Consider the following 26,027-nt stretch of genomic DNA (forward strand, 5'->3'; position numbering starts at 1 on the left):
CTTGGAGGTGTCTTATTCATCATCTTTTTTAACATTTTTTTAATTATGAAATATAACGTATATGCAAAAACGCAATAAATTTTGAAGTAATTGAAACAAGTAGTTATAGAACATATTTTGGAGTTTGGTATGGGTTACAATTCCACGGTTTTAGATTTTTCTTTCTAGCTGCTCTAAGACATTACAGACTAAAAAAAATATCAAATAATGATTCAGCAGTCATACTCACTTGTTAAATCCTATCTTCTCAGTTATGACTCCACCTTCTCCGTTGATCCTTCTTCCAATCTTTAGGGGTATTTGGGCTATGCCCATTCTACCTTTTCTTGTTGGAAAGGGTTGTCATTAATATGGGAGAGGAGAATAGATCTAGTTGATGTTCTTGGGGAGGCTGGCCTCTCTGGCTTTCGGGACCTATCTAGATTAGGAACCCCATCTGGAGGTTGTAGGTTTCTGGAAAGTAATCATAGTGCATGAAACATTTGTAGAATCTCAGATGGAGCCCTAGGTGTTCTTTAGAGTAGACAGAAATGGTTTTCTTGGGGTTTGGCAAACCATGATAAATAGCAATATCTAGCTGAAGCTTCCAGAATAGCCTCTTGACTCCATTTGAACTCTCTTAGTCACTGTGACCTTATTTTGTTATGTTTCTTTTCCCCCTTTTGGTCAGGAAGACATTGTTGATCTCACAGTACAGGGACCTTACTCGTCCCTGAGAGTCATATCCCACATTGCCAGAGACACTCTTATTCACCTTTGTATCTTCAACATGCTGCTGTGTCTGGCACATAATAGATACTCAAGAAGTGTTTGTTGAAGGAATGTTCAAACAATAATAATAGCGAATGTTTATGACCTACTGTGTGCCAGGCACTGTTCTGTGTGGTTTATGTGCATTAATTCACTGGAGGCTTAGAGAAATTATTTGCCCGAGGACACAGATTGTAAATGAATTCAAACCCAGCAGTTTAGCTCCAGCTTGCACGCTTGACCACTCTGGAGTCACACAATTCATTGGCAATTCTATCAGGGTACACAACTCAGTAAGAGATACTTCTAAAGGATCTCCCTGCATTCCTTATGAACAAGACAGACTATTTCCTGGAGAAGAGCTGTTCTGGCCAGCACACACTTTTGTTAATGGGGAAGGGCCTTAATTAATTAGAATGAACTGGGAAATGGGGTAGATTAGGTGATTACATTTTCTCATTATTTGAGGGTTAAAGAGGAACCTTTACTTTAATTAAAAATCCTTATTGTTAGCAAGTTCCATTTTCTTGCTTTAATAAAAGAAAAAACTTAAACTTTCATTGGTTTCTGAATCTGAAAAACAGCATCACCATTTGCTATCAGTGAATATAAGGAATATAAAGTAAGTGTAGGGGGAAATATAGAAAAACATCTTCCTTCCCTACTGCTTTTCTTATGATTTGCCATGTCATCAAGTGAGATTAAAAAGGCCTATTTGTGCATTTTCTTGAAATCTAGTTAATTGAGGTTTAGGACAGTGACTGACTTGTATACTAACCTTAAGATACGAACCTTATTTTTAAAGCATAATTTAATGTAATACCTCACATCAAAAAAAAAAAAAAGCCTAATCTGAATTCTCTTTCTAAAAGCCCAGAAGTAAAAAAAGAGTCACCCAGCATTAGTGCGCATCTATCGACTGTGATGCAAGTTGGGTGTAAGGCTTTTTTTCTTTTGGCAGTAATGGTTATTTCCTTCTTTTATTATTATTTTTGCGATATTATGGTAATAAGTTATGTTTTAGGCTAATATCCCCAATTTGGGAAGATATATTGATAATGCGCTAAGAAATGCATTTAATTTTTCACATAGAAATTTTTTACTCTCAAAGGTTTAGATATGTATTTACAGTTTGTTTGCAGTTTGCATTTGTCTTCTGATAGGACAACTTGTCTGAAATCCTTCTTTTCTCTACTCATTGTCACCTCCTTCCCAGACCAGCACCAAAAATGCTCCAGCAAGTTGCAAGTCAATGGAAATTATATATAAAAATTGCCAAGTACAATCCCCTATGTTTATATACACTTATTTAGCTGTCAGTGTGCTTTCAAAATAAGATCTCTTTTTGATACTTATGACAGTCTTGTGAGGATTGGATCCTAAAACTCAGAGGCAGGAGTTACAGGTCAGGGGTTCCAAGATGGTGGCTTAGTGAAACATGGAATTTAGTTCGTTCTCCAAAGCAGCTAGTAAATAGCCAGGAACAGTACAGAACAACTACTGAGATCACATCAGTGACTAGATGCACAGGGTACACCAGTCTGGACAAGCTTGACCAGCTGCGATCCCACCCAGAATTGTAAGTCCCCCAAGCCACAGAGGCCAGTGCCCCTCCCACACAGGCTGGTTCCCAGAGGAGAAAGGAAAGAGACTTTACTGGAGCAGAGGCTGAGCTCAATCAAGCTCCAATTGTGTAATTAATTAACAAATTCTGACTACTAAAAATAGACCCCCAGCCCAGATAAACCTCAAGTAAGAGCTAAGGTGCTAGGAGTTTTTGCCTTGGTACAGAGGGGGCAGGGCTGATAAAAAAAAAAAAAAAAACAACAACAAAAAAACAGGTGTTTTGGATCGGACAGCACAAAATACTTGAAAAGGGCTGGACCCTAAAAACAAAAAGTGGGGGCACATAGAACCTGTAGATACATAGAGCAACGTACCAACTTAAGCTATTGATTAACAAACTTGAGGAATGGAGATCCTGCTCTGAAAAGGATTTTTTTTTTTTTTGCTTTGTTTCTGTTGTTTAACTCCTGGTTAGCTAGAACTGCAAAGCTTCTCAGGCACAACTGCCCCAGACAAGGGCAGAATTAAGCTTGTCTGAGAGATGAAGAGGCTGGTCAGGTGATAGGAATTAATTCCCTGGAGGCTGTAATTTACCCAGGAGAGGGGTGTGGGCCAGCTCAGGTGGAATTCCTCCCTCAAGGAATTTAGACCCCAGAGACTGGAAAACTGAAGGAATTAAAGCTAGCCTGCAACCTCTATTTTGTCTCAGCCATACCCCCAGCAGGGAGAGTCTGCTGAAGTTAAAGGCACCACACCACATTATACTGGTGGGAAACTGCAGGCAAACAAGCACCACATATTGGGCAGGAAGGGAAAGCACAGTCTTTCTCTTAGGTCTCACCCTCAGGGAAAACTGATGGAGGTGACTCTTTCCTCCTGAGAGGAGGCCAGTCTGATCTGGGAAAACCTGACTGCGGTCTATAATATCTAAGTAGACCCTCCTAAGGGGGAAGAAAGGCTCCATATAGGCAGGGCAAGAAACAAGAAAACAAGAACTGAAAAATTCTGATCCATTAAACAAAACCTATCCTAGAGGTCTAGAATAAGCTGAACTGAATGTCAAAGAACAGATAGAGAGCAAAGCCATTCAGCAAGAAAATCCTAGATAAGAGTGAAAACAATCTCCAGAATAAACTGGAGAAGCAGTTTTGGAAGCAGCAAGAGAAAAGCAATCCATGCATACAAGGGAAGCCCAATAAAACTATGTGTAGATTTCTCAGCAAAAACCATGGAGGCGAGAAGACATTGGTATGATATATTTAAGATTCTAAGAGAGAAAAATTGCCAACCAAGACTTCTATACCCAGCAAAATTGTCCTACAAAAATGAGGGGGAAATTAAAACATTTTCAGACAAAAAAATCACTGAGAGAATTTGTGACCAGTATTTTGGCTCTGCAAGAAATACTAAAGGGAGCGCTAGAGACAGATAGGAAAAAACAGGAGAAAGAGGTGTGGAAAAGAATGTAGAAATGAAGACTATCGGTAAAGGTTGAGAGAGAAAAAAATTAGATATGACATAAAATCCAAAAGGCAAAATGGTAGAAGAAAGCACTGCCCTTTACACTAATAATGCTAAATGTTAATGGGTTAAACTCCCCAGTCAAATGATATGGACAACAGAATGGATTAAAAAACAAGACCCATCTGTATGCTATCTACAGGAGATGCATTTTAGACCCAAGGACAAACAGGTTGAAAGAGAAAGGTTGGGAAAAGATATTTCATGCAAACAACAATCAGAAAGGAGCTAGAGTAATTATATAATATCCAACAAAATAGACTTCAAATGTAAAATAATTAAAAGAGGGTGGGCCACGGTGGCTCAACAGGCAAGAATGCTTGCCTGCCATGCCAGAGGACCTGGGTTCGATTCCTACCCATGTAAAAAAGTAAAAATTAAAAAAAAAAAAAATTAAAAGAGACAAAGAAGGATACTATGTATTAATAAAAGGAACAATTTAACAAGAAGACATAACAATCATAAATATTTATCAATATATAAATATTTATGATTTATATAAATATTTATGATTTATAGATAGAAGAAAGTACTATATATGTACTTTTAATATATATATTAATCATAAATATTTATATACTGAGCCAGAATACTCCAAAATATGTGAGACAAATGCTGAAAACACTGAAAAGAAAAATAGACACAGCTACCATATAGTTGAACACTTCAATTCCCTGCTCTCATTAATGGATAAAAACATCTAGACAAAGGATAAATAAAGAAATAGAGAATTTGAATAATACAATAAATGAGTTAGACAACAGACATTTATAGAACATTATCTCCCACAGCAGCAGGATACACCTTTTTCTCAAGTGCTCATGAATCATTCTCAAGAATAGACCATATGCTGGGTCACAAAGCAAGTCTCAATAAATTTAAAGAGATTGAACATACAAAACACTTTCTCAGATCATAAAGAAATGAAGTTGGAAATCACTAACAGGCAGAGGATCAGAAAATTCACAAATAGATGAAGTCTAAAGAATACACTCTTAAGCAACCAGTGGGTCAAGGAAGAAACTACAAGAGAAATCAGTAAATATCTCAAGGCAAATAAAATGAAAACACAACATATCAGAATTTATGGGATGCAACAAAGACAGTGCTAAGAAAGAAATTTATTGCCTTAAATGTCTGTATCAAAAAAGAAAAAAAAATGAAGAAAGAGCAAAAATTGAGGAAATAACTATTCCCTTGGAAGAACTAGAGAAAGAGCAGCAAATTAACCCCAAAGCAAACAAAAGGAAAGATAACAAAGATTACAGCAAAAATAAATGAAATTGAGAAAGTGAAAACAATTGAGAAAATCAACAAAACCAAAAGTTGATTCTTTGAGAAAATCAATAAAAGTGATGGGCCCTTAACAAGGTTGACAAAGAGAAGAAGAGAGAGGATGCAAATAAATAAATTCAGAAATGGAAAAGAAGACATAAACCATTGACCCCGCAGAAAAAAGAGGTAAGAGAGGATACTATGAACAATTTTATGCTAATAAACTAGACAACGTAGGTAAAATGGACTTCTTAGAAAGACATGAACAACCCACATTAACTTGAGAAGAAATAGACAACCTCAACAAACGAATCACAAGTAAAGAAATTAAATCAGTCATTAAGAAGCTCCCCCAAAAGAAAAGTCCTGAATCAGATTACTTCACATGTGAGTTCTACTAAGCATTCAAGAAAGAATTAGTACCAGTCCTGCTCAAACTCTTCAAAAAAATTGAAGAAGAGGGAAGGCTACCTAACTCATTCTATGAAGCCAGCATCACCCTCATACCAAAGCCAGACAAAGATACTACAAGAAAAAGAAATTACAGACAAATCTCTTTAATGAATATAGATGCAAAAATCCTCAACAAAATTTTTGCAAATCGTATCCAGTAGCACACTCTAAGAATTATACACCATGACCAAATGAGATTTATCCTAGGTGTGCAAGAATGGTTCAATGTAAGAAAATCAGTTAATGTAATACACCATATCAACAAATCAAAGCAGAAAAACTGCATGATCATCTCGATTGAGGCAAAAAAGGCATTTAACAAAATTCAACATTCTTTCTTGTTGAAAACAGTCCAGAGGATAAGAATAGATGGGAACTTCCTCAACATGATAAAAAGAATATATGAAAAACCCACAGCTAACATCATCCTCAATGGAAAAAGACTGAAAGCTTTCGCCCTAAGATCAGGAACAAGACAAGGATGTCTTCTATCACCATTGTTATTCAACATTGTGCTGAAAGTTCTAGCCAGAGCAATTAGACAAGAAAAAGAAATACAAAGCATCAAAATTGGAAAGGAAGAAGTAAAATTCTCACTGTTTGCAGATGATATGATACTGTATGTCAAAAAAAACCAAAAATCCACAGTAAAACTACTAGAGCTAATAAATGAGTACAGCAAAGTGGCAGGTTACAAGATCAACACTCAAAAATCTGTAGTGTTTCTAGGGCGGGCCGCGGTGGCTCAGCGGGCAAAGTGCTTGCCTGCTATGCCGGAGGACCTCGGTTCGATTCCCGGCCCCAGCCCATGTACCAAAAACGGAGAAACAGAATACAATAAAACAAGAAAATGTTTAAAAGATGTTTCCCTTTAAAAAAAAAAAAAAAAAAAAAAAAAAAAAAAAATCTGTAGTGTTTCTATACACTAGTAATGAGCAATCTCAGGGAGAAATCAAGAAAAAGTTCCATTTACAATTGCAACCAAAATAATAAAATATTTAGGAAAAAACTTAACTGAGGATGCAAAAGACCTATACAAAGAAAACTACAAGAAATTGCTAAAAAAAATCACAGAAGACCTAAATAAATGGGAGAGCGTAATGTGTTCATGGATTGGAAGACTAAATATAGCTAAGATGTCGATTTTACCTAAATTGATTTACAGATTCAATGCAATACCAATTAAACTCCCAAAAACTTTTTAAATAGAAAAACCAATAACCAAATTTATCTGGAAGGGCAGGGTGCCCCGAATAGCTAAACGTATCTTGAGAGAGGAAAAAGAAGTCAGAAGTCTCATACTTTTAAGGCGTAGTTTGAAGCTACAGTGGTCAAAACAGCATGGTACTGGCATAAAGATAGATATACTGACCAATGGAATCAAACAGGGTGTTCAGATATAGACCCTCTTATCTATGGACGTTTGATCTTTGATAAGACAGTCAAACCAACTCACCTGGGATAGAACCATCACTTCAATAAATGGTGCTTGGAGAACTGGATATCCACATGCAAAAGAATGAAAGAGGACCCGTATCTCACACCTTATACAAAAATTCACTCAAAATGGATCAAAGACCTAAACGTTAGCGCTAAGACTATAAAACTTTTAGAAGAAAATGTAGGGAAATATCTTACAGAACTTGTAATAGGAGGCAGTTTCCTAGATCTTACACCCAAAGCACAAGCATTGAAGAAAGAAATCGATAAATGGGAACTCCTCAAAATTAAACACTTTTGTGCATTAAAGAACTTTGTCAAGAATGTAAAAAGCAGCCTGCACAGTGAAGACAATATGTGGAAACAACATATCAGATAAGGGTCTAGTATCCAAAATATATAAAGACATTGTTCAACTCAGCAACAAAAACACAACCCAATTACCAAAGGACGAAAGACATGAACAGACACTTATCAGAAAAGGAAATTCAGATAGCTACAAGGCACATGAAAAGATGCTCAGCTTCCCTGGCTATTAGGGAAATGCAAATCAAAACCACGAGATATCATCTGACACCCACCAGAATGGCCATTATCCAAAGAAACAGAAGAAGGCAAGTGTTGGAGAGGATGTGGAGAAAGAGGCACATTTATCCACTGCTGGTGGGAAGGTAAATTGGTACGACCACTGTGGAAAGCAGTTTGGTGGTTCCTCAGGAAGCTAAGCATAGAATTGCCATATGTCCAGCAATACCATTGCTAGGTATCTATTCAGAGGACATGAGGGGAAGGATACAAATGGACATTTGCACACTAATGTTTATTGCTGCATTATTTACTAAAGAGATGGAAACAACCCAGATGTCCATCAACAAATGAGTAGCTAAACAAGCTGTGGTATATATATATATATATATATATATGATGGAATATTATGCAGCTGTAATACAGAATAAAGTCATGAAGCATGTAACAATGTGAATGGACCTTGAGGACTTTATAAAGTGACAAAAGGACAAATACTGTATGGTCTCACTGATATGGACTAACATTAATGAATAAACTTGGAGAATTTCAGTTAAGAACACAGGTTATCAGGAGATAGAAATAGGGTAGAGATTGGGTAATTGGAGCTGAGGGGATACAGACTGTACAACAGGACTGATTGTAAAAATTCAGAAATGGATAGCACAACACTACCTGATTGTAGCACAATAATATAAGTACAGTGAATGAAGCTGAATGTGAGAATGATAAAGGGAGGTGGGCTGGGGCACACGTATGAAACCAGAAGGAAAGATAGATGATAAAAACTGAGATGGTATAATCTAGGACTGCCTAGAGTGTACAATGATAGTGACTAAATGTACAAATTAAAAAATGTTTTTGCATGAGGAAGAACAAAGGAATGTCAATATTGCGGAATGTTGAAAATAGATGGAAATTCATATTTTAAAAGTTCAACTTCTGTGTGAGGCTAAAGCAAGAAATGTTTAATTGGCACAAAATTTATATTTTGACTAGTGCATTTCTTAATTTAACTTATATGGACAGTTTAATTGAACACTATAAGTACGTGGAACCTTGAATAGGGTATGAGATTTTGTAGCTTTTTTGAGATGCCCCAATAAATCCCAGAGTAAGTTGAACAGTGAATAAAGAAGTATTTGGAGAATTCCTGATATTCTCATAAGCAATGGGGAGAACCAAATCAATAGACTGAGCCCTCAATCTTGGGGTTTGTTCCTATGAAACTTATCCGCACAAAGGATTAAGCTAAGCCTACTTAAAATCAGGCCTAAGAATCACCCCCCAGAGAACCTCTTTTGTTGCTCAGATGCAACCTTTCTCTCTCTCAGCCAGCACATAAAGCGAACTCACTGCCCTCCATTTCTGTACGTGGGACATGGCTCCTAGGGGTGTAAACCTTCCCAGCAATGTGGACAGAAATCCTAGAATGATCTGGGACTCAGCATCAGGGATTGAGAAAACCTTCTTGACCAAAAGGAGGAAGAGAGAAATGAGACAAAATAAAATGTCAGTGGCTGAGAGATTTCAAACAGAGTTAAGAGGTTATCCTGGAAATTATCCTTACACATTACATAGATATACCCTTTTTAGTTTATGGTGTATTGGAGTGGCTAGAGGGAAGTGCCTGAACCTGTAAAGCTGTGTTCCAACAGCCATGTTTCATGAAGATGATTGTATAATGAATATTATAGCTTTCTCAGTGAGACTGGTCATTGTGAAAACCTTGTGTCTGATGCCCCTTTTATCTACAGTTTTTAACAGATGAGTAAAAAATATGGATAAAAAAATAAACAAATAATAGGGAGAACAAAAGTTAAAATAAAAAATAAAAACCCAGAGGTAGATGAATCGTCTGAAGTCACAGCTAATAAGAGCAGGGGCTGAGTCAGACTTCTGGCCTTCTGACTTTTGCTCCAGTGCGCTCTCCCTCATAGCTTGGGAAACTGCTGCAGTATTAGTGAAGCTTTTAAGAATGTGGATGGAGTCTTGTCAGCCAGCTGTGGGACTGAATCCTGGATCTGTGTCTTGAGTGAAATTTTCTCATCTAAAAGAGGAGAATAATAATACTACCTGCTTCACAGGGTGTTTTATGAAGAGTAAATCAGAGAGTTTAGTGAAATGTCTGACACGTGGTAAGTACTCAATGCATATCATTAGTATTAGTATCAGTATCAGTATTAGTAATACCTTTTCAGTTCTTTACCTTACTGTAGCCTGCCTTTGCCCTCTGGTACATTTGCCCATTTCTAGCCTCGGTTACTCCTTCAAAGCCTGATCTCCTAAAAGATGCCTTCATTTTGGACCCTCCGTATTGTTATACCCTTGGCCTCTGCCCTGGGTTTCTTCTGTCGGTCATGAATTTGAGAAAAACTTTGCACCTTATCTTATGGGAGACCTCAGAACTCCAAGCAATTCTTTTATTCATTTCTTGGCAGAGTTAGTGTGTATGTCCTGTTGTGGTTATTCTAAACCTCTTCCTCCACCATGACGACCCTGGTCCCTCCTCCATATCCATCATTGTTAGCAGATGGTCAAAGGCCCACATTTATTTTGAAAATATTTTCATTTGCCCTGAACTCCTTCAACGTCCTATGTCTTCAACTGATTTTTCATCCTCTCCTGCTGTCTCAGAAAAAGTGACCCCTCTTGTGTTCCAAGGCTCTTGGAAATGCTGCTTCTTGCTTTATTAGAGTACTGCTTGAACAAGTTTTACCTCTCTCATTTGCCTCTTTGTTTTCTCCACTTCTCCAATATCAACTACCTGTGGCTTTACTGATTGTAGTATATGCTCTTTCCTGTCTTTATGTCTTTGCACAAACTACTCCCTGCTAAGAATCTGCATTCCTCATCCTCCTTCAGAAAATGGTTCTAGCATTATTTCCAGTGTTTTCCCACCTTCCTGCTCTTCCCATAACTTTGTTTGTTAACCTGTTTGCCTTCACCAGTGACTGTGAGCGTCCCAAAGAGGGAAACCATGTCCTTGTATTCCAAGTGTCTACCATAGTGCCTGGTGCTTACTAGGTATCCAGTAAATGTTAGAAGGAAAGGAGGTCTACAAATAAACATATCTTTCCTACAATTAAAGATTACTCCTTGTGCTCTCTTCTGCCTATCCTTCCTTTGACAAACATTCTACTTCCTCATTCCACATGCCCTTGTAGTTTAACATGTAGTTCCATTTTTGGATCTATGAAAATTGCTTTCATGAAAGCAGATATCTTCTGTGTGAATTAAATGCTCCTTTTCTAGACCCTTGCATGTCTTCTGTGAGGCAGCATAGTATCAGCTCTCTTGATAACTCACTGACCTTACCTTTCTTGTCTCAGGTGGGCACTCCCTAAGATTTGGTTCATTTACCCTTTCTTCTTTCACCTTGTCTCTCCATGAACACACCCACCCGTGATTTTAAACCATGATGTCTATGCAGATAAATGCAAAATTTATCTCTAGGCAAACTATAGTCCCAATTACTCCATCCAAATAGAGTTCTGATTTTTTATTTCTTCCCCCTCAGAGATGGCAAATACCTGACACCCATACCTCATACCTCCACTGCCACTGTCTCACACACAGCAAATATTATTCATTGTGTGCCACTTTCCTGGCCAGGACAGGCTCCTCCAAATCCTTGTCATTCCCTTCTGTTTGGCACAAATGCTCTGTCTGCTAGAAATGTTCATTCTTCACTCATTCCATGTCCCTGCTTCCAATCAATCAGAATTGGTGAACAATATAAAACCTACTAGTCATCCCTGTAGTAGATATATTTTCACTTATTTCTCAATGACACATCAAACTGGACATGTTTAAAACCAACGTATCATCTTCCCCAGTCTTAATCTACTTCCTCCTGCTAACTACCTAATTTTGTAACTTGTTTCACTTTTACCCACGTTACAGGCTGAATAGTCTTTACCTTCTCCTTTATACTCTCCTATTTGGAATCTTATTTCTTCAAATATACCTCTCATTCATCCTTCTTTTCTATTTTGGGGGTCACCTCGTTCTTGAACCATTAGCTCTGAATGGGCCATAATGATAGATCTCTGTTGGTCTTTCCATTGCAAGGCTCTCCCTGCTCTAGTCCACCTTGCCTCCAGATCAGTCTTCCTAGAATAAAATGTTCCTCAAAACCCTCCAGTGATTTTCTGTTACCTCTTAAATCTCCCAATTCTCAGCAGTTTGGTAGAGCCCAATAATCGTTGAGTTTAAAGTGAGAAAGATTTAATTTACATTCTGGCTACTCCACTTACCAGTTATTTGATTTTTTTTTTTTTTTTCTTTGCATGGGCAGGCACCACAAATCAAACCCAGGTCTCCGGCATAGAAGGCGAGAACAGTTACTTGGTTTTAATTGCTTAATTTTTATTCATTCACTTATTCAATATATATTTACCTAACACCACCAAGTTTCAGACTCTCTGTCAGGTACTTAAGGTACAACAGTGAACCAAAAGGACTTTATCGTCGCACTCCTGGAACTCATAGCGTAGTGGCCTTGGCCTTGTTTTTCATCATTCTACTAATCTTAAGTGCAAGTCATGTCTTTTTTCTGTTAGTGCTTGAAGATTTTGTTTTATGCAATGCAGGGTATTATAGTGCCATGTGTTGTAGTTATCTTTGTGTATGTATCTCTCAGGCACATTGTAGGTTCACTGAAGGGCAGGGGCCATGCCCCCCAATTCCAACAGTGCAAGCACAGGGTCGTGCTCAGAAAATTCTGTTATGGTTTCATAGACTCAGGATTCATCTTTGGCATAGTTGTAATAACAAATATGTTTTTAGAGACTTCCTTTCTCCTGTAAGCATTATGCTTCTTTAAAAAAGGAAAAAAGTATGGGTGGGGGCATAATAATTCGTTTTTATTCATCTAAGGCCTGTCCTTCCCAATCTAACACTCTGCCTATAGCTATCATATATAGAACAGATATTGTTTAAAATTTGTGCCCAACACATTTTTAAAAACTGAATAACAAATCCATTATGCATCTTAGTTGAAATATTGTGCATGTGCATATTTTCTTTTACTAAAGGGGTTTCTGACTTGGTAATGAACAATGTATTGTTTTTCCCTGAAAAGTAGTTCTAAGACTTGAGTCCTGAAGATTGTATTTGATTTTACATGTTTTCACATTGCTGGGTTGTAAGATCCGGTCATCTTACATTAAGCATTTGTCTGTCTAAAAAAAACAGTAGGTTAGCTATAGCCAATTTATAACCGTACCTTTCCTCCATCAGACAAAATCCCATGAACAGCATGTGATCATATTGCTTCTAGAATTTATGATTGTTTTCTTCCAAAAGGAAGCTAAATTTAGCCTAGTAATTCTACATACTTCCAGGGAAACAATGCCTGCTGTGATTTCTAGAATAAATGAGTGTGAACCACAATTCTTTTTCTTGACTAACTGAGAAAGTTTAAATATCAACCTCGTCATTAACCACAAATATTAAACCACATTGAACCACCAGCAAGGGGTTAAGAAAGAAATTTGGTATGTTTCTTATTTCATTGCTGAATGACTCTTAACTAAGTTTCTGTAGGCTTCTTAATATGGAACATTGTTTGCATCTCATAATGCTTCTCTAAAATTACTCGTTCATGGCTTGCGTTCTAAAATTAAACTATGTGGAGTCATGTCCAACTGCACAATGCATCTTTATGTGAAACCAGCTAGAGGTTTTTGTTTTCACTCTTAAGTAAAATTCCAGTTAGGAAGCTTTGTTTCTGATAGTTTAACTGATAGAGTTCTTCAGTTTTTCCCCCTTTGTTTCTAGCGACAACTAAACTGCTTTCGCTTTAAACGTGTTTTGGCAGATCAACTATTCACAATGAGGGCCCCTGCTGTCCTTACACCTGGCATCCTTGTGCTCCTGTTTACCTCGGTGCAGAAGAGCGATGGGGAGTGTAAAGAGGCACTAGCAAAGTCCAAGATGAATGTGAATATGAAGTATCAACTTCCCAACTTCACTGCGGAAACGCCCATCCAGAATGTTGTTTTACATAAGCATCACATTTACATTGGTGCCATTAACAACATTTATGTATTAAATGACAAAGACCTTCAGAAGGTTGCTGAGTACAAGAGCGGGCCTGTGGTAGAACACCCAGATTGTTTCCCATGTCAGGACTGCAGCAGCAAGGCCAATTCATCAGGCAGCACTTGGAGAGATAACATCAACATGGCTCTGCTTGTTGACACGTACTATGATGACCAGCTCATTAGCTGTGGCAGCGTCAACAGAGGAACCTGCCAGCGGCACGTCCTTCCACCCAACAATACTGCTGACATTCATTCGGAGGTGCATTGCATGTACTCCCCACAGCCAGAGGAAGAGCCCAGCCAGTGTCCCGACTGTGTGGTGAGCGCCCTGGGAACCAAAGTCCTACTGACTGTAAAGGACCGGTTCATCAACTTCTTTGTGGGCAATACCATAAATTCTTCTTACCTTCCAGATCATTCGGTGCATTCAATATCGGTGAGAAGGCTCAAGGAAACACAAGATGGCTTTAAGTTTCTGACAGACCAATCCTATATTGACGTGCTACCTGAGTTCCGAGATTCTTACCCCATTAAATACGTTCATGCATTTGAAAGCAACCATTTTATTTACTTTTTGGCGGTCCAACGGGAAACTCTAGATTCTCAGACTTTTCATACAAGAATAATCAGATTCTGTTCTGTAGACTCTGGTTTGCATTCCTACATGGAAATGCCTCTTGAGTGCATTTTCACTGAAAAGAGAAGAAAGAGATCCACAAGACAGGAAGTGTTTAATATTCTTCAGGCTGCATATGTCAGTAAGCCTGGGACCTATCTTGCTAAGCAGATAGGTGCCAGCCTGAATGATGACATTCTTTATGGGGTGTTTGCACAAAGCAAGCCAGATTCTGCCGAACCAATGAATCGATCCGCCGTCTGTGCATTCCCTATCAAATACATCAATGAATTCTTCAACAAGATCGTCAACAAAAACAGTGTGAGATGTCTCCAGCATTTTTATGGACCCAACCACGAACACTGCTTTAATAGGGTAAGTCACAGAGATTCTTACACTTACAAATTATGAGGTACAAATCATGATAAGTATCAATCTAGAAAAGACTATCAGTGGCTTTTTTTGTACTTGATAAGTGGTCTTTATTCAAAATATATATAAAGTCTTTCCAAGAAAATCTAGAGTAGTCTTCATTTAAAAATAAAATCATAGCTTGAAGAAAAATTGATGTGATAACTAAAAGAAAAAATAATATAACTTTACAACTTGTATTTGCACATTAACAACACTTCTGTTAGAGCCTCATAAAAGTTTTAGTAATTCTCATCAAAGATACACAAATTTTAATACATCAGCAATTTCTGTAGAAAACAATTATTGGGTTCCACTGCAGTCTTTGCAACATTTAGAAGATGTACAAGTTAGTTTTTGGGTTTTGAAGGCTTTTTTCTCAGGAGAACTCATTCTCTCATACACATGTGATTAATCTGTATTTTTGACATTACTGAAAGAGACTTAGCTTAAAAAAAACTTCTTTTGAAATTTTGTGAAGTAAAATATTTTTACATGAGCTAATATATTTCTCTAAATAACCTAGAAGAGTAGAGAGGAACCTTTTGCTCTTAAATCCTTCCTTTGGATCTTGCCTTTAATCATGGGCTTCCTTCTTGAATATACACATATCTACTAAGTTCTAATTTGATCATTTTTACCTGGTTGGTATTTTATATTTAAAGAGATAAATTGTTTGTTGATCATGGTTTGTACTTATATAAAATGATATTTTCACAAGATGCATTAGGAAAATTCTTAATTCCTTTGATCTAGATATCATAAATGATTTAGATTAGATGCCTATGAGCTATAATCAGAGGATTTATACTCTAGTCATCAGTTCACTTGATGTCAGAATAAGAGCACCAAATTCAGAGTCAATTGTGACCTTCAAGTCCTTAATATGAACCCAGATTTGAACACGTGGCCCTGGTTCTGCCTATTTAGATAATGACCACTAGTGATCATATTTGGATGAACAAATAGTATAGCTTTTGTAAAGACAGTTTAACTTTGAAAATGTATATCTTACTAACTATAGCAGTTTTCAGTCTAAGTGACAGAGGTTATAACTGCAAACATGAAGACCAGTCAACATGTAGTTGATAATGAAAAGTATACAGTTTGCAGAGGAGTACCAAGACATAAGAATTTGGAAATATTTGGGTCACTTTTGTTGGGCTTAAATGTCTGGAAGATGTCCCTGAATTCAAACTGCAGGTAATCTTTTTAATGAAACTATAAAAACACTTCAGAGAAAGTGAATTCATCTTTTGGTCAATTAAAGACATAACTGCCCCCTTCCAAAGTCTATAAATATGCATAATATAATAGATATCCCAATTCAGTTTTATTTCTCCCTGCATATGTTTAATGTATGTTACAGACTCTATAGTGGAATGGAACTCATGAGGCTGCCTGCTTTCCTCACTGGAAAATACAAAAGAATGAAAGTAAATGAAAGGACTTTCAGAAATTTAGAATTTGGAAGTAAATGTGTAATACTAATAACATTACAGAGAAAACACTTTTCCCACATGCAAAAAGTTGCTTCAGAAATGCGAGTTTAATAAGAGTCTATTAGGAATTCCTCCAGAGCCTCTAGAACACATGACTTTGCTATTTAAATCTGGTTCTTTTAAAAATTAACAGAATTAACAGAATTTTTACCTTACAAGAGTATATTGATATTTTATCTCATTATTTTATTTTGTCCATTCCAGTCTCTGGATATAAAAGTCCTTATCAATTCTAGAAATTCTCAGAACACACCTGAACTTTATCCTACCCTCTTTGACTTTTTTAATGTTCCAAGGGGAAAAAGAGGCAGGATTTTCCAGTGAAATTCAGGTCAATTTTATCACCCAGAAAAAATGCACTAGCCGTTCGTGAACCGTTTATCACTCCCATCACAAAAATTCTTGTGGGAAACAAGATGGAACTTGCCAACATAGTCTTCTTACCGGAGAAGCCAACTTCTGCATTGGCCAAATTCCATAAAAACAAATACCTTTAAACCTCCCCTATTTATTCATCTGTTTATCTTCTCTGATTATTAAAGATCAACATTCTCTAAGACTAAGACTATACACCTTTTCTCTTTTCTTATCCTCCTCCACAGAAAGACATCAGATTTCTCCATTAGTCAGCACATGATTGTTTCCCAACTTCATGTTTAAAAAAGACACTTAGAGCCCTTAATCAGGCAGAAACAAAATGATTTGTAAAAACAATACAGTTTGGAAAAATTCTTCACAATCAGATGACTCCATTCTGTTTCTACGAGTTTACTTGGCAAGAGATCAGGTGATCCTTCCAATTACTCATTGGAACTGAGTTTTTATTTTGACATAATGTTTGGTAAGTAAACATTCATACTATAGCTTTGTCATTAACATCGCTAATTCGTCAGCTATTTACTGAGGGACTATTATGTACTCTATGGACAAGGCTAAGAAAACTGCTGTGGTAACTTCTCAGGCTTCTGCCCAGTCCTGACTGTGTGTTTTCTCATTCTCATTGAGCTGCCCACCAGCTTTTCTGTTACAAGACCAGACGATTCTGAAAAAGACCTTTGCATTCCTGAGGTGCACCAGGTGTGTCAGGCCCGATTTTCTCTGCAATAACTAACTGTAAAAGCTGCTGGAGAAGTTATTGCTGGGACTCTTTCCAGGCTGCTCAACACCCAGGCAGAGAGGGTCCGCCTGTATCGCCCACTGGTCCAGCAGCTGATGCTACTCTACTCCTTTGTGCATTCATGGACAAGTCTCCACCTCTAAGCCTCAGCCTGCTCCCCAGAGCTAGGATGAGTGAGCCAGGCCATCACCATTGTCCTTAGCCCCGGTGACCCAGATTAGGTTCCTCCTGCCCATGCCTTCAGAGGACACAAGGAAATCCATTTTTTATTCTGAAATAAGAAAACAGAGAAAAATTATTAAAAGATTTTGTATCATGCTGTATGTCCATGAATTTAAGGCAACTCCAAATATTATAAAGCTATCCCTCATTTTCCTATCAAGATCTGTAAAAAATATATTTTTATATAACTTTTGGGATGTAAAGGTACTAGTCAAATGTCCACTTAAAGTATTTAAATTATTTATTCATGTGTACGTGCTTAAGATCACATATTATGTTGCTTTTCCTACTGTTGCATTTCATGAAACCCTTCAATGCAAACTCTTTACATGCATCTTCTTATGTTATCACCATCATTTAAAGCCACCTTTTAAGTCATCTGATAGCTTTCCAGATCACGTCTTCACCTGTAAGTCATTTGCGTTTCAGAATTCCTTGACTTCACATTTCACATTTGATACTGTCTCAGGAAACTTAGCCTCAAGCCATAGCTACCCATTCATGTAATATTAGTACAGTTGGTTATGTCAGCTGTTCTGTATCTACATATTCTTGATCTTCATAAGCACTTACTATATTACTTTGTTTTTTTTTTGCGGGGGGGGGTGCAAGGTCAGGAATCGAACCTGGGTCTCCCACATGAAAGGCAAGAATTCTGCCACTGAGCCACCCACTGTCGCACCGCCCTACAGGGAAGTTTTTTTAAATCCCCAAATCAACAAAAATTCTGTATTTACTAAAATAAGTGGAATGATGCATTCAAGAAAAATTTTTAAATCAAAGTTGAAATAAAAAGGCATTCTTGAAATAACTCTTAAGTTACCCAAAGAATAATTTGAAAAAAATAAAAGTAGACTTTTGGCAAATATTATCACAAACATCTTAATCTTTTTTTAGTGCCTAATCATTGGTCAGTTGAAGGGGAAAAGCATGCATTTTCTGCCAGGAAGCCCTGAGTGACTTGCTGTAACAGCTCTGTGATTTCTGCCATTTTTTCTTAACATCTCTGAGCCTCGATCTCCTCATTTGTAATGTGCAGTTAATAATACCTATGTCCCAGGGTTTTATGAATATTTAGAATAAATAAAGTAGTAGGCACAAAAAGAGCATCAGACATTTAGCTCTTTAGGAAGTAGCATGACTTGAAGTGAGAACAAAGACAAAGAGATCTGGGTTCAAATATGCCTTCATTTTCTAGTATGGCCATCAGAGCATTATTTAAACCTAAATCCATTTTCCTACTTGTAGGACTATTGTGTAGCCAAATGGAATAATGTTTATAAAAGGTCTTAAGTTAGTCTTTGGCACACACACAAAAAAACAGTTGCAATTATTTCAAGAAATACTTGGTAAAAGAGAGGCAGACTAAATTATTGGATTGTTTTCTGGAGGAAACACTTTTCTGGTTTTCTTGCTCATAGGGGTGTTTACTTCGTTGCCTACTTATTGTGAGTTATCCCCCTCCATAATGCTTAATTTGTGCCATTCTTAAAAACTTAATAGTTTAAAAATGGGTGGGGTGGGAGGGAGAAAATTGAATCACAATTGTATTGCCATCAAGCTGGAAGATATAAAATGTCCTCTTTTCCCTAACTTTCTATTCAGCTACCTATGGCACTATAAGATATTGTGCTTATGTACTCTAGTCATACTCTACATTCATTTAAGCATTTGCTGAAAATGCAGTTTTAGAAAAAGTCAACCTCATAGGTTGTTTGAATCAAGCTTCCTTGTTTTTTAATATTGTTTATACTCTAGTTCAAAAATTTGCCAACTGCTTCCCAAAATAAAGGAAACAAAGTAGTAATTTTCCACCTCCGTTTCAGAGTGTCAAAGTTAAAAGGCCACTACAGCAGAACCATAAAAGAAAGAGAGCAAAGTGATTAGAACAATTTTGAATGGGAACAAAAATCAAAACAAGATGCAAACAAGGAATAATAGGAATAGACAAAAATAACATACGGTGATGTTTCTTTGTTACTATTATAAAAATGATAGATGAATAAAATTGGGTTACATTTAAGTTGTAATGGAAGAAAATAATTGCAGTCTTCCATCAGGAAACCACAAGGACCATTATTGATCTCTCATCCTTAGGGCATGTCTCATAATATTTAATAAAATAAACAAAGATTTATAATTCTTTATAGGCCATATATCCATAATTGCCCACACCCTTTGAACTGCATATATGGAGGCAATGTTATGAATAATGTTCGTGTAATTACACTGGTTTGGCATGTCTTATTTAAACAATCTAGCATTCTCAAGAGCATTGTTTTGTGTTAAGGATGAAAAATGTGAAGTCGGATTTCAGGGGCTTTTTATTTCCTGTGCCCTGAAATGAGAAAATGTTATCCTATTTAAGAAATACTACCAGTATTCTTCATTTTTGATATTAGACAGTCCTCCAAAACAAAAACTAAATATCTTGGCCAGAAGCCATATATAATAGCCCCCAACGCAAAATCTTGCAAAGAAGAAAATCCTTGAGACATAATAATTCAATATGGTGCCTTTGAAAAAAAAAATCTAAGTAGAAGTTCATTAATTTTATACCTGATTCCTTTTCGTTCTTCACACTCTTTATTTTTTCCCAGGCTTAGGGAGTCTCTGCTACCTAACTTAACTCATTTGAATTCTGCATACCTCCCTTCTCATTAAAATGGCATATTGCAATATTTTATTAGAAGAAATTTTAAATTATTTTCTTTACAAAATTTTGAAACACTGAAATCACTGGGTACCCCACTGGGATATTAGAAAACAAATAACAGAGTGAGCCATTAATGCCTTTTTCCCTTCATCCTACTAACCCCTCTTTAAACCATTTCATGACTTATTCACAGGTCCACCCAAGGAAAAGGATGAATAAGCGAAGATATGACGTTTTTGCAAGTTAACTGTAAAGAAACACATTCACTGCTATATTGTGGAGAGATTAAAACTGTCATCTGAAATGTGGTTAGCCTCTATCTGTGGATTATATTGATTCATGATATGATTGATAGTATCGCCCATTTAATTGAGAGTTAACTATGTCTCTTGCATTTTAAATTAATTCTTCCTTTTTCTTAATGCCTTTTAAAGCAAGTGATATGACCTGTGTTTTACATTAAAAAATGATTTCCTCATAGCGGTTCACTTTGTAAAATTGGTGTAGCAAACCATAAGGAATTCATGCAAAAAGAAGGAAAAACTTAATATTTTTATTTACAGAAAAGCTAAAATTTAAAGCTTCACCTCTGATACATGATGCTTTCCCTGCCATACTGCAAGACTGGAGAGTTCTGGAAGCATATGGGGTCTGCATTTTGATAAGGATGTTAACCTCCTTGAGCAATTGATTTTTTACTCATAATATTTCAAATTTCAGGTATTAAACCCTTACTTATATCTTATCTGTGGCCCTCCCACCCTGCATTCTCATCTCCTCCCTCTAACAAGGAAAGTGAAGATCTGTCAGAATTTGGATAGGAGACCCACCAGGAATTTCTGCCGTTGCTTATTCATGGGTTGGCAGAGATACTGCTTCAAGAGTACATGGAGTTCGAGATGATTCAGTGCCCAGATATGTGCTCTAAGTCAATCCCAGCAGCTAGTAAGGGCTCTAAAGTGCTCCTTTATCAGGAAAATGAAACCAAGGTCTCAACTCCTCTTCAAGTCATTAAACTCCTTTGATTTTTTTTTTTTTTAATAATAGTGAAAGTAGTAAGTGATTCCAGGATCCTGGCCCCATTCCATCTGCTAATTATTTATTTTTCTAACTAAAATGGTCCAAGCTGGTTCATTTACATATGAATTACTTGCTGAGCAGTGTTGACTTCCTATCCTAAAAGCCTTGCTCTGCCTTGGGGAGGCAATTTATTGCTCTTCACCCCAGCCGGAGGCTAACTTTGGAGCAGATGAAGTGTATCCACCCATGAGTACCTCAAAAACGTTCTCCAGCTTTGGAACAAGAAGAAAGAAATATGTCTCACAAATGCATTCTTATATAGGATAAATGTTAGTTTTCACTATTTTTCATTTCACAAATGGGGAAAACAGTTTATGAATAGGATAACTATAAAACAAAAAGGTACACTGTAAATTCAGACTGAAGTCTGGCTCCGGCTGTCTTCATTAAGTAAATCACAAAAATGTTCATCAATCAAAGGACATTAAAATGGTAGGTGATATTTCAAATCGTGCCCTAGGTAAAAAGGGTGAACTCAGGTCGAGTTTGATTTGTAAAGCATTCCTTCCTAGAGCTGATTTTATGGAAATTAAGTTTACTAAATTGTCATCTCAAAATACTTGGCTTATTCATGATTTGTTAGAATTTGTGTCCATGTAGCAAAAAAAGTGTAAATCTCCATATTAAATTTTCTAATAATATTTTAAATTTGAAATCTGAATAACACTTGCATTAAGCAGCCAGCCCACTAACTAAACTGTGGGTGGAGTAGTGCTCAGGAAATGGGGAAAATGCAAAGATTAAATTGGCCTGTTAGCTCTGAGTGAATCAATAGTATTTAGTGCTAATGCACTGAGCAGATTACACGCACTAATGCAGTGACAGTCAATCGCAAAAACGAATATCTCTAAAAATTATCTTGACGATAAAATGTGCAATATTTTCCATTTTATTTAAGCTAATTACATTACATGCTTGTTCTTTCATCTTATTAGTTTAAATCAAGTGCTAGAAGTCTAACCATTTTATTTTACTTGTAAAATGACCAGAAACTTATAATTATTGTTTTCAGCCAGAGACAGAAGGAGAGGATTTATTCATACAACAAAGATTCAACAAGAAATTCAACAGATATTTATTGAATACCTAAGCCTGCTGGTATAACAATGGTATATGAGACAGGTGTGGTTCTTGAATTTAGGAAGCAAACAGACTAGTGAAAGAGATGACAGTAAACAATCAGTCACAGCAGTGAACAAATACAGTATGTCATGATAATTTATTAAATTTTCTAGGAAAAAAATAAATATCTGTGAATGCAAATGAGAGGTAATATAGAAATTTTGTAGAATAATCCCAAAAATGTCATCCTGAGTTAACTTTTACATAAAGTTAAAAGTTAACTTTTTACATAAAGTTTTAAATTTTAGAAAAAGTAGGAATATAGTCAGTATGTAATAAACTAATAATCATTTACCTGCTTCCAAAGTTTTGCATCTTAATGCCATGCTACTGCATTTAGCCAGCTTTTTAAAAATATGTGCTAGATATGAGTGTGTGTTAATTTATACTTACAAGAACCTATCACAAGAAATATGCTGGAGAATTTAACTTTTTAAACAGTTTCTGATTTTAAAAAAACAGTTGGTGTGTGTTTAACTTTGGAAGTACTTTGATTTCTAAATTAATTAAGACACTTTTCATTAGGTGATGCTTAATATGAAAAAGAAAATGTGTACATTTCCAGGTAGATACTCAGGACATAATTTAGGTAGCTGTCACTCCTACCACCTTTTACAGCCTGTCACTTTAATCAGCTTCTTTGATGGTTCTTATACCCATCCACATCATTTCTTTCTTATTATTCTCTCTGTTCTTCTGTGGCCAAAAAATTGGAACCCTATTTGTCAGAAGAACATTTTTTCCTGGGGCTGAAGGGGATTGTCCTGTTACCAATAAATCCTATGGCAGAGAGAATCATGTAAATCTCAGAACACAACAGAATAAACTCTTTTGAAACTAATATTAACGTTATAAAAGTTAGTAGAGTCCAAGGGAATGTTTTGCTGAGGTGGCCCCAAATCACATTGTCTTTCTGTATCTGTTTACTGTATTCTGCACAATTGCATCCATTTTTAGACCATTTCCTTCTCATGAGAATCATGTGGTGCCGAGTGCCAAATGAGAGGCAGTGCTCCTGGGACTCACAAGGATGTCATGAGCATCTCCTGAATGTACAAGTGTGTGCTCTCTAGCTGGTGCCATCTTTATATTCTAATTTATAGGCAAGTTTCTTCAGCTCTAGCTGGAGGCACTTTTCTCCTTTCTCTTTCACTTTAATGGTGTTTATCCAGATATACTGAATCATGCAAATACCTAAATAAGTTTATATTTTTTAGAGGACAGGTACTGTGTCAGGCTTCTTTGTACCTGTTGCAGATGGTTGATGTTGATTTTATTTGATAAAAATGAAACTTATCTTCCAAAAGAAATCTATTTATTTACAGGGTAAACAGAGAGCATCTGAACTGCTGAAGTGTTTGGATAAAAGTTGTTAAAATTGATTAATGCCTTTTTATGACTGGATCCTAGCAAACATTGTTTTTGCCACCTCTGCAAACCCTGATGATTTGAAATGTGCAGGTGTAAAAATGTGTATGAGGGCTTCTTTGGGAATAGAAATATTTGCCCCTTTGTGCATTCACTTTGTTCACTTCCTTTTGGCCAAGAAAGAGGTGGTGTTTGCCAAGGGGAAAGACAAAGCCTGGGAATAGGGGCATTCCATCTTCAGGACGTATTCTTGTACCTACAAGTCACAGAGGTCACTGACTTGGCCATTCCTGAAGGCTGTAATTACAGGCAGAAGGGTATTTATTAGCCAGTAAGGTGACCAGCATCTTGAGTGCAAAAGATTGTTTATAAAACTACAGTGTGTGTAGGGATTATACAAGACCTCAGGAACTGTAACAGGGAGGTGAGATTATTTTTCTTCATATCCTCAATAATTTGAATTTCCGGGACTCTAGAAATGCCCTAAAGTGCAATAAATGGAGGAAAAACTGAGGTCAAGCTAGGTGATTCTGATAGTTAAGGAACTGAATTAAATGAATAAAGAAGAAGAATCTATAATAGGATATAATATATCTGATGATTCATTAAATGTAAACTTATTTGTGGCTCCAACATTGTGGTAAACAAGGCCCAGTAACTGTATTAGTAAGGGTAATTGAGAAGTATTTCTAATTTGAAAAATGCCAGTGATAACCGGTTTATCTAGAGCCAACGTGGAAAAATATAAGCAATTTCTTTCCTCTCAACTAAACTTACCCTCATTTTCAGAATAATCACAGGAGAGGTACTGAGTCCAAGTAGAGTTAGGCAAATAAAGCAAAGATTCATTTTGTTACTGGCCTAATATTAAGAATATTTGTCAATATTTGCAAAACGATGAGTAATATAGCAGTTATAGTTTAATAATAATAAAACTTCAAATTAACATTAAAAGGTCAAAGTATTCATTTTTAGACACATCTATCTTTATTATATCTTATCATTTTTACCATCTATTTATTTAGAGCAATGAACTATTCCTGACTGGGTTGAGGTTCCTTGTATCCCCTCCCCCAAATGTCATCCTTCCGTCCCTCCCTCCTGTGGGGTAACCACCATCCTATAGCAAAGATTATGATAAGACCTCACTCTCCCTCAGTGTGTATTTGTACATCCACGTGCAGTATTGGAGAAGGTATTCTTTTGCTGGTTTAAAAACTTCATACACAGGACAGCACGTAGCAGACACCACTGGGCCTTTTTCCTTTGGTCTTTGAGATCTGTTCATGTCCATACATGTGGTTCAGGTTCATTTCATGGAATAACTTAACTCATTGTCTCCTTCCATCTCCCCTATTGACTGACCAACCTCTAGATTGTTTCCAGTTTTTGCATCTTGCAAACAGGCTGCATCTTTCTCTGAGTGAGAATTTCCTCATTTCATAGTCATCCATAGTCCAGGTTCTTGACATGTACAGAAAGACAGAAATATATACCTAATTTTAAAATATCATATTATGGTGGATTGTGATAATGATTCTGATATTTCCTATTTAGAAATGTTTTAGAATCAAGTGTTTAATGGAAACAAGAGTAGTGGTTTCAGATTTTCTTTTGTTTTTGTGTGCTGTATGGTGGGGTCACATCTCATTGTTTTCCCACCTGAGTATCCCGTTATTGCAGCACCATTTGTTGAATTGGTTGGTTGGTTTTTTTTGTTTTTTTTTTTAGTTTCTTTTGTTGGCTTGTTTTGGAGAGGGCATGGGCTGGAAATCAAACCCAGGTCTCATGCGTGGCAGGCAAGAATTCTACCATTGAACTCCCCTCGCACCCCCTGATTTCAGATTTTTAGACTGGATGTATGGCGTGATGCCTCCTCTCCTATCTCCATTTGTTTTTATTGGATTCTGTTCAGGAAAAGACATTCACCTCAGAATTGAAAATCTGAAATTCTCTGTTTGTTTACTAAAGCTGCCAGAATGCAATATACCAGAAATAGGCTGGCTTTTAGAAAGAGGTTTTATTGGGATACAGGTTTACAGTTCTGAGGCCATGAAAATGTCCAAATTAAGGCATCCAGAGAAAGATACCCTGACTCCGAAGAAGGGCCACTGGCATCTGGAACACGTCTGTCAGCTGGGAAGACATGTGACTGACATCTGCTGGTCCGTCCTTAGTTTCTCCAGGGCAAACTCTGGATTTCGTCTCTTAGCTTAGCATCTCCAAACGTCCTCTTTCTCCGAGCCTCTGTGTCTTGGTTTCATCTCTGCTCTGTGTTGGCTCTCTTAAATGACTCCAGTAAGTGGATTAAGACCCACCTTGAGTGGGCAGGGTCACATCTCCATGGAAACAT

General features: G+C 36.8%; 1 protein-coding gene across 1 annotated transcript in view; it reads left to right on the forward strand.

Moving 5' to 3' along the window:
• MET (MET proto-oncogene, receptor tyrosine kinase) overlaps positions 1–26,027 on the forward strand; it is a 125,682-nt gene that overhangs the window by 23,205 nt on the left and 76,450 nt on the right. Inside the window, exon 2 of the mRNA XM_077114962.1 lies at positions 13,355–14,571. Within this exon, the coding sequence (XP_076971077.1) occupies positions 13,369–14,571 (1,203 nt within the window). The 5' untranslated portion in view covers positions 13,355–13,368. The remainder of the gene's footprint in view (positions 1–13,354; positions 14,572–26,027) is intronic.

The sequence above is a fragment of the Tamandua tetradactyla genome, chromosome 1 (genome assembly GCF_023851605.1).
Source record: "Tamandua tetradactyla isolate mTamTet1 chromosome 1, mTamTet1.pri, whole genome shotgun sequence".
Classification (NCBI taxonomy): Eukaryota; Metazoa; Chordata; class Mammalia; order Pilosa; family Myrmecophagidae; genus Tamandua; species Tamandua tetradactyla.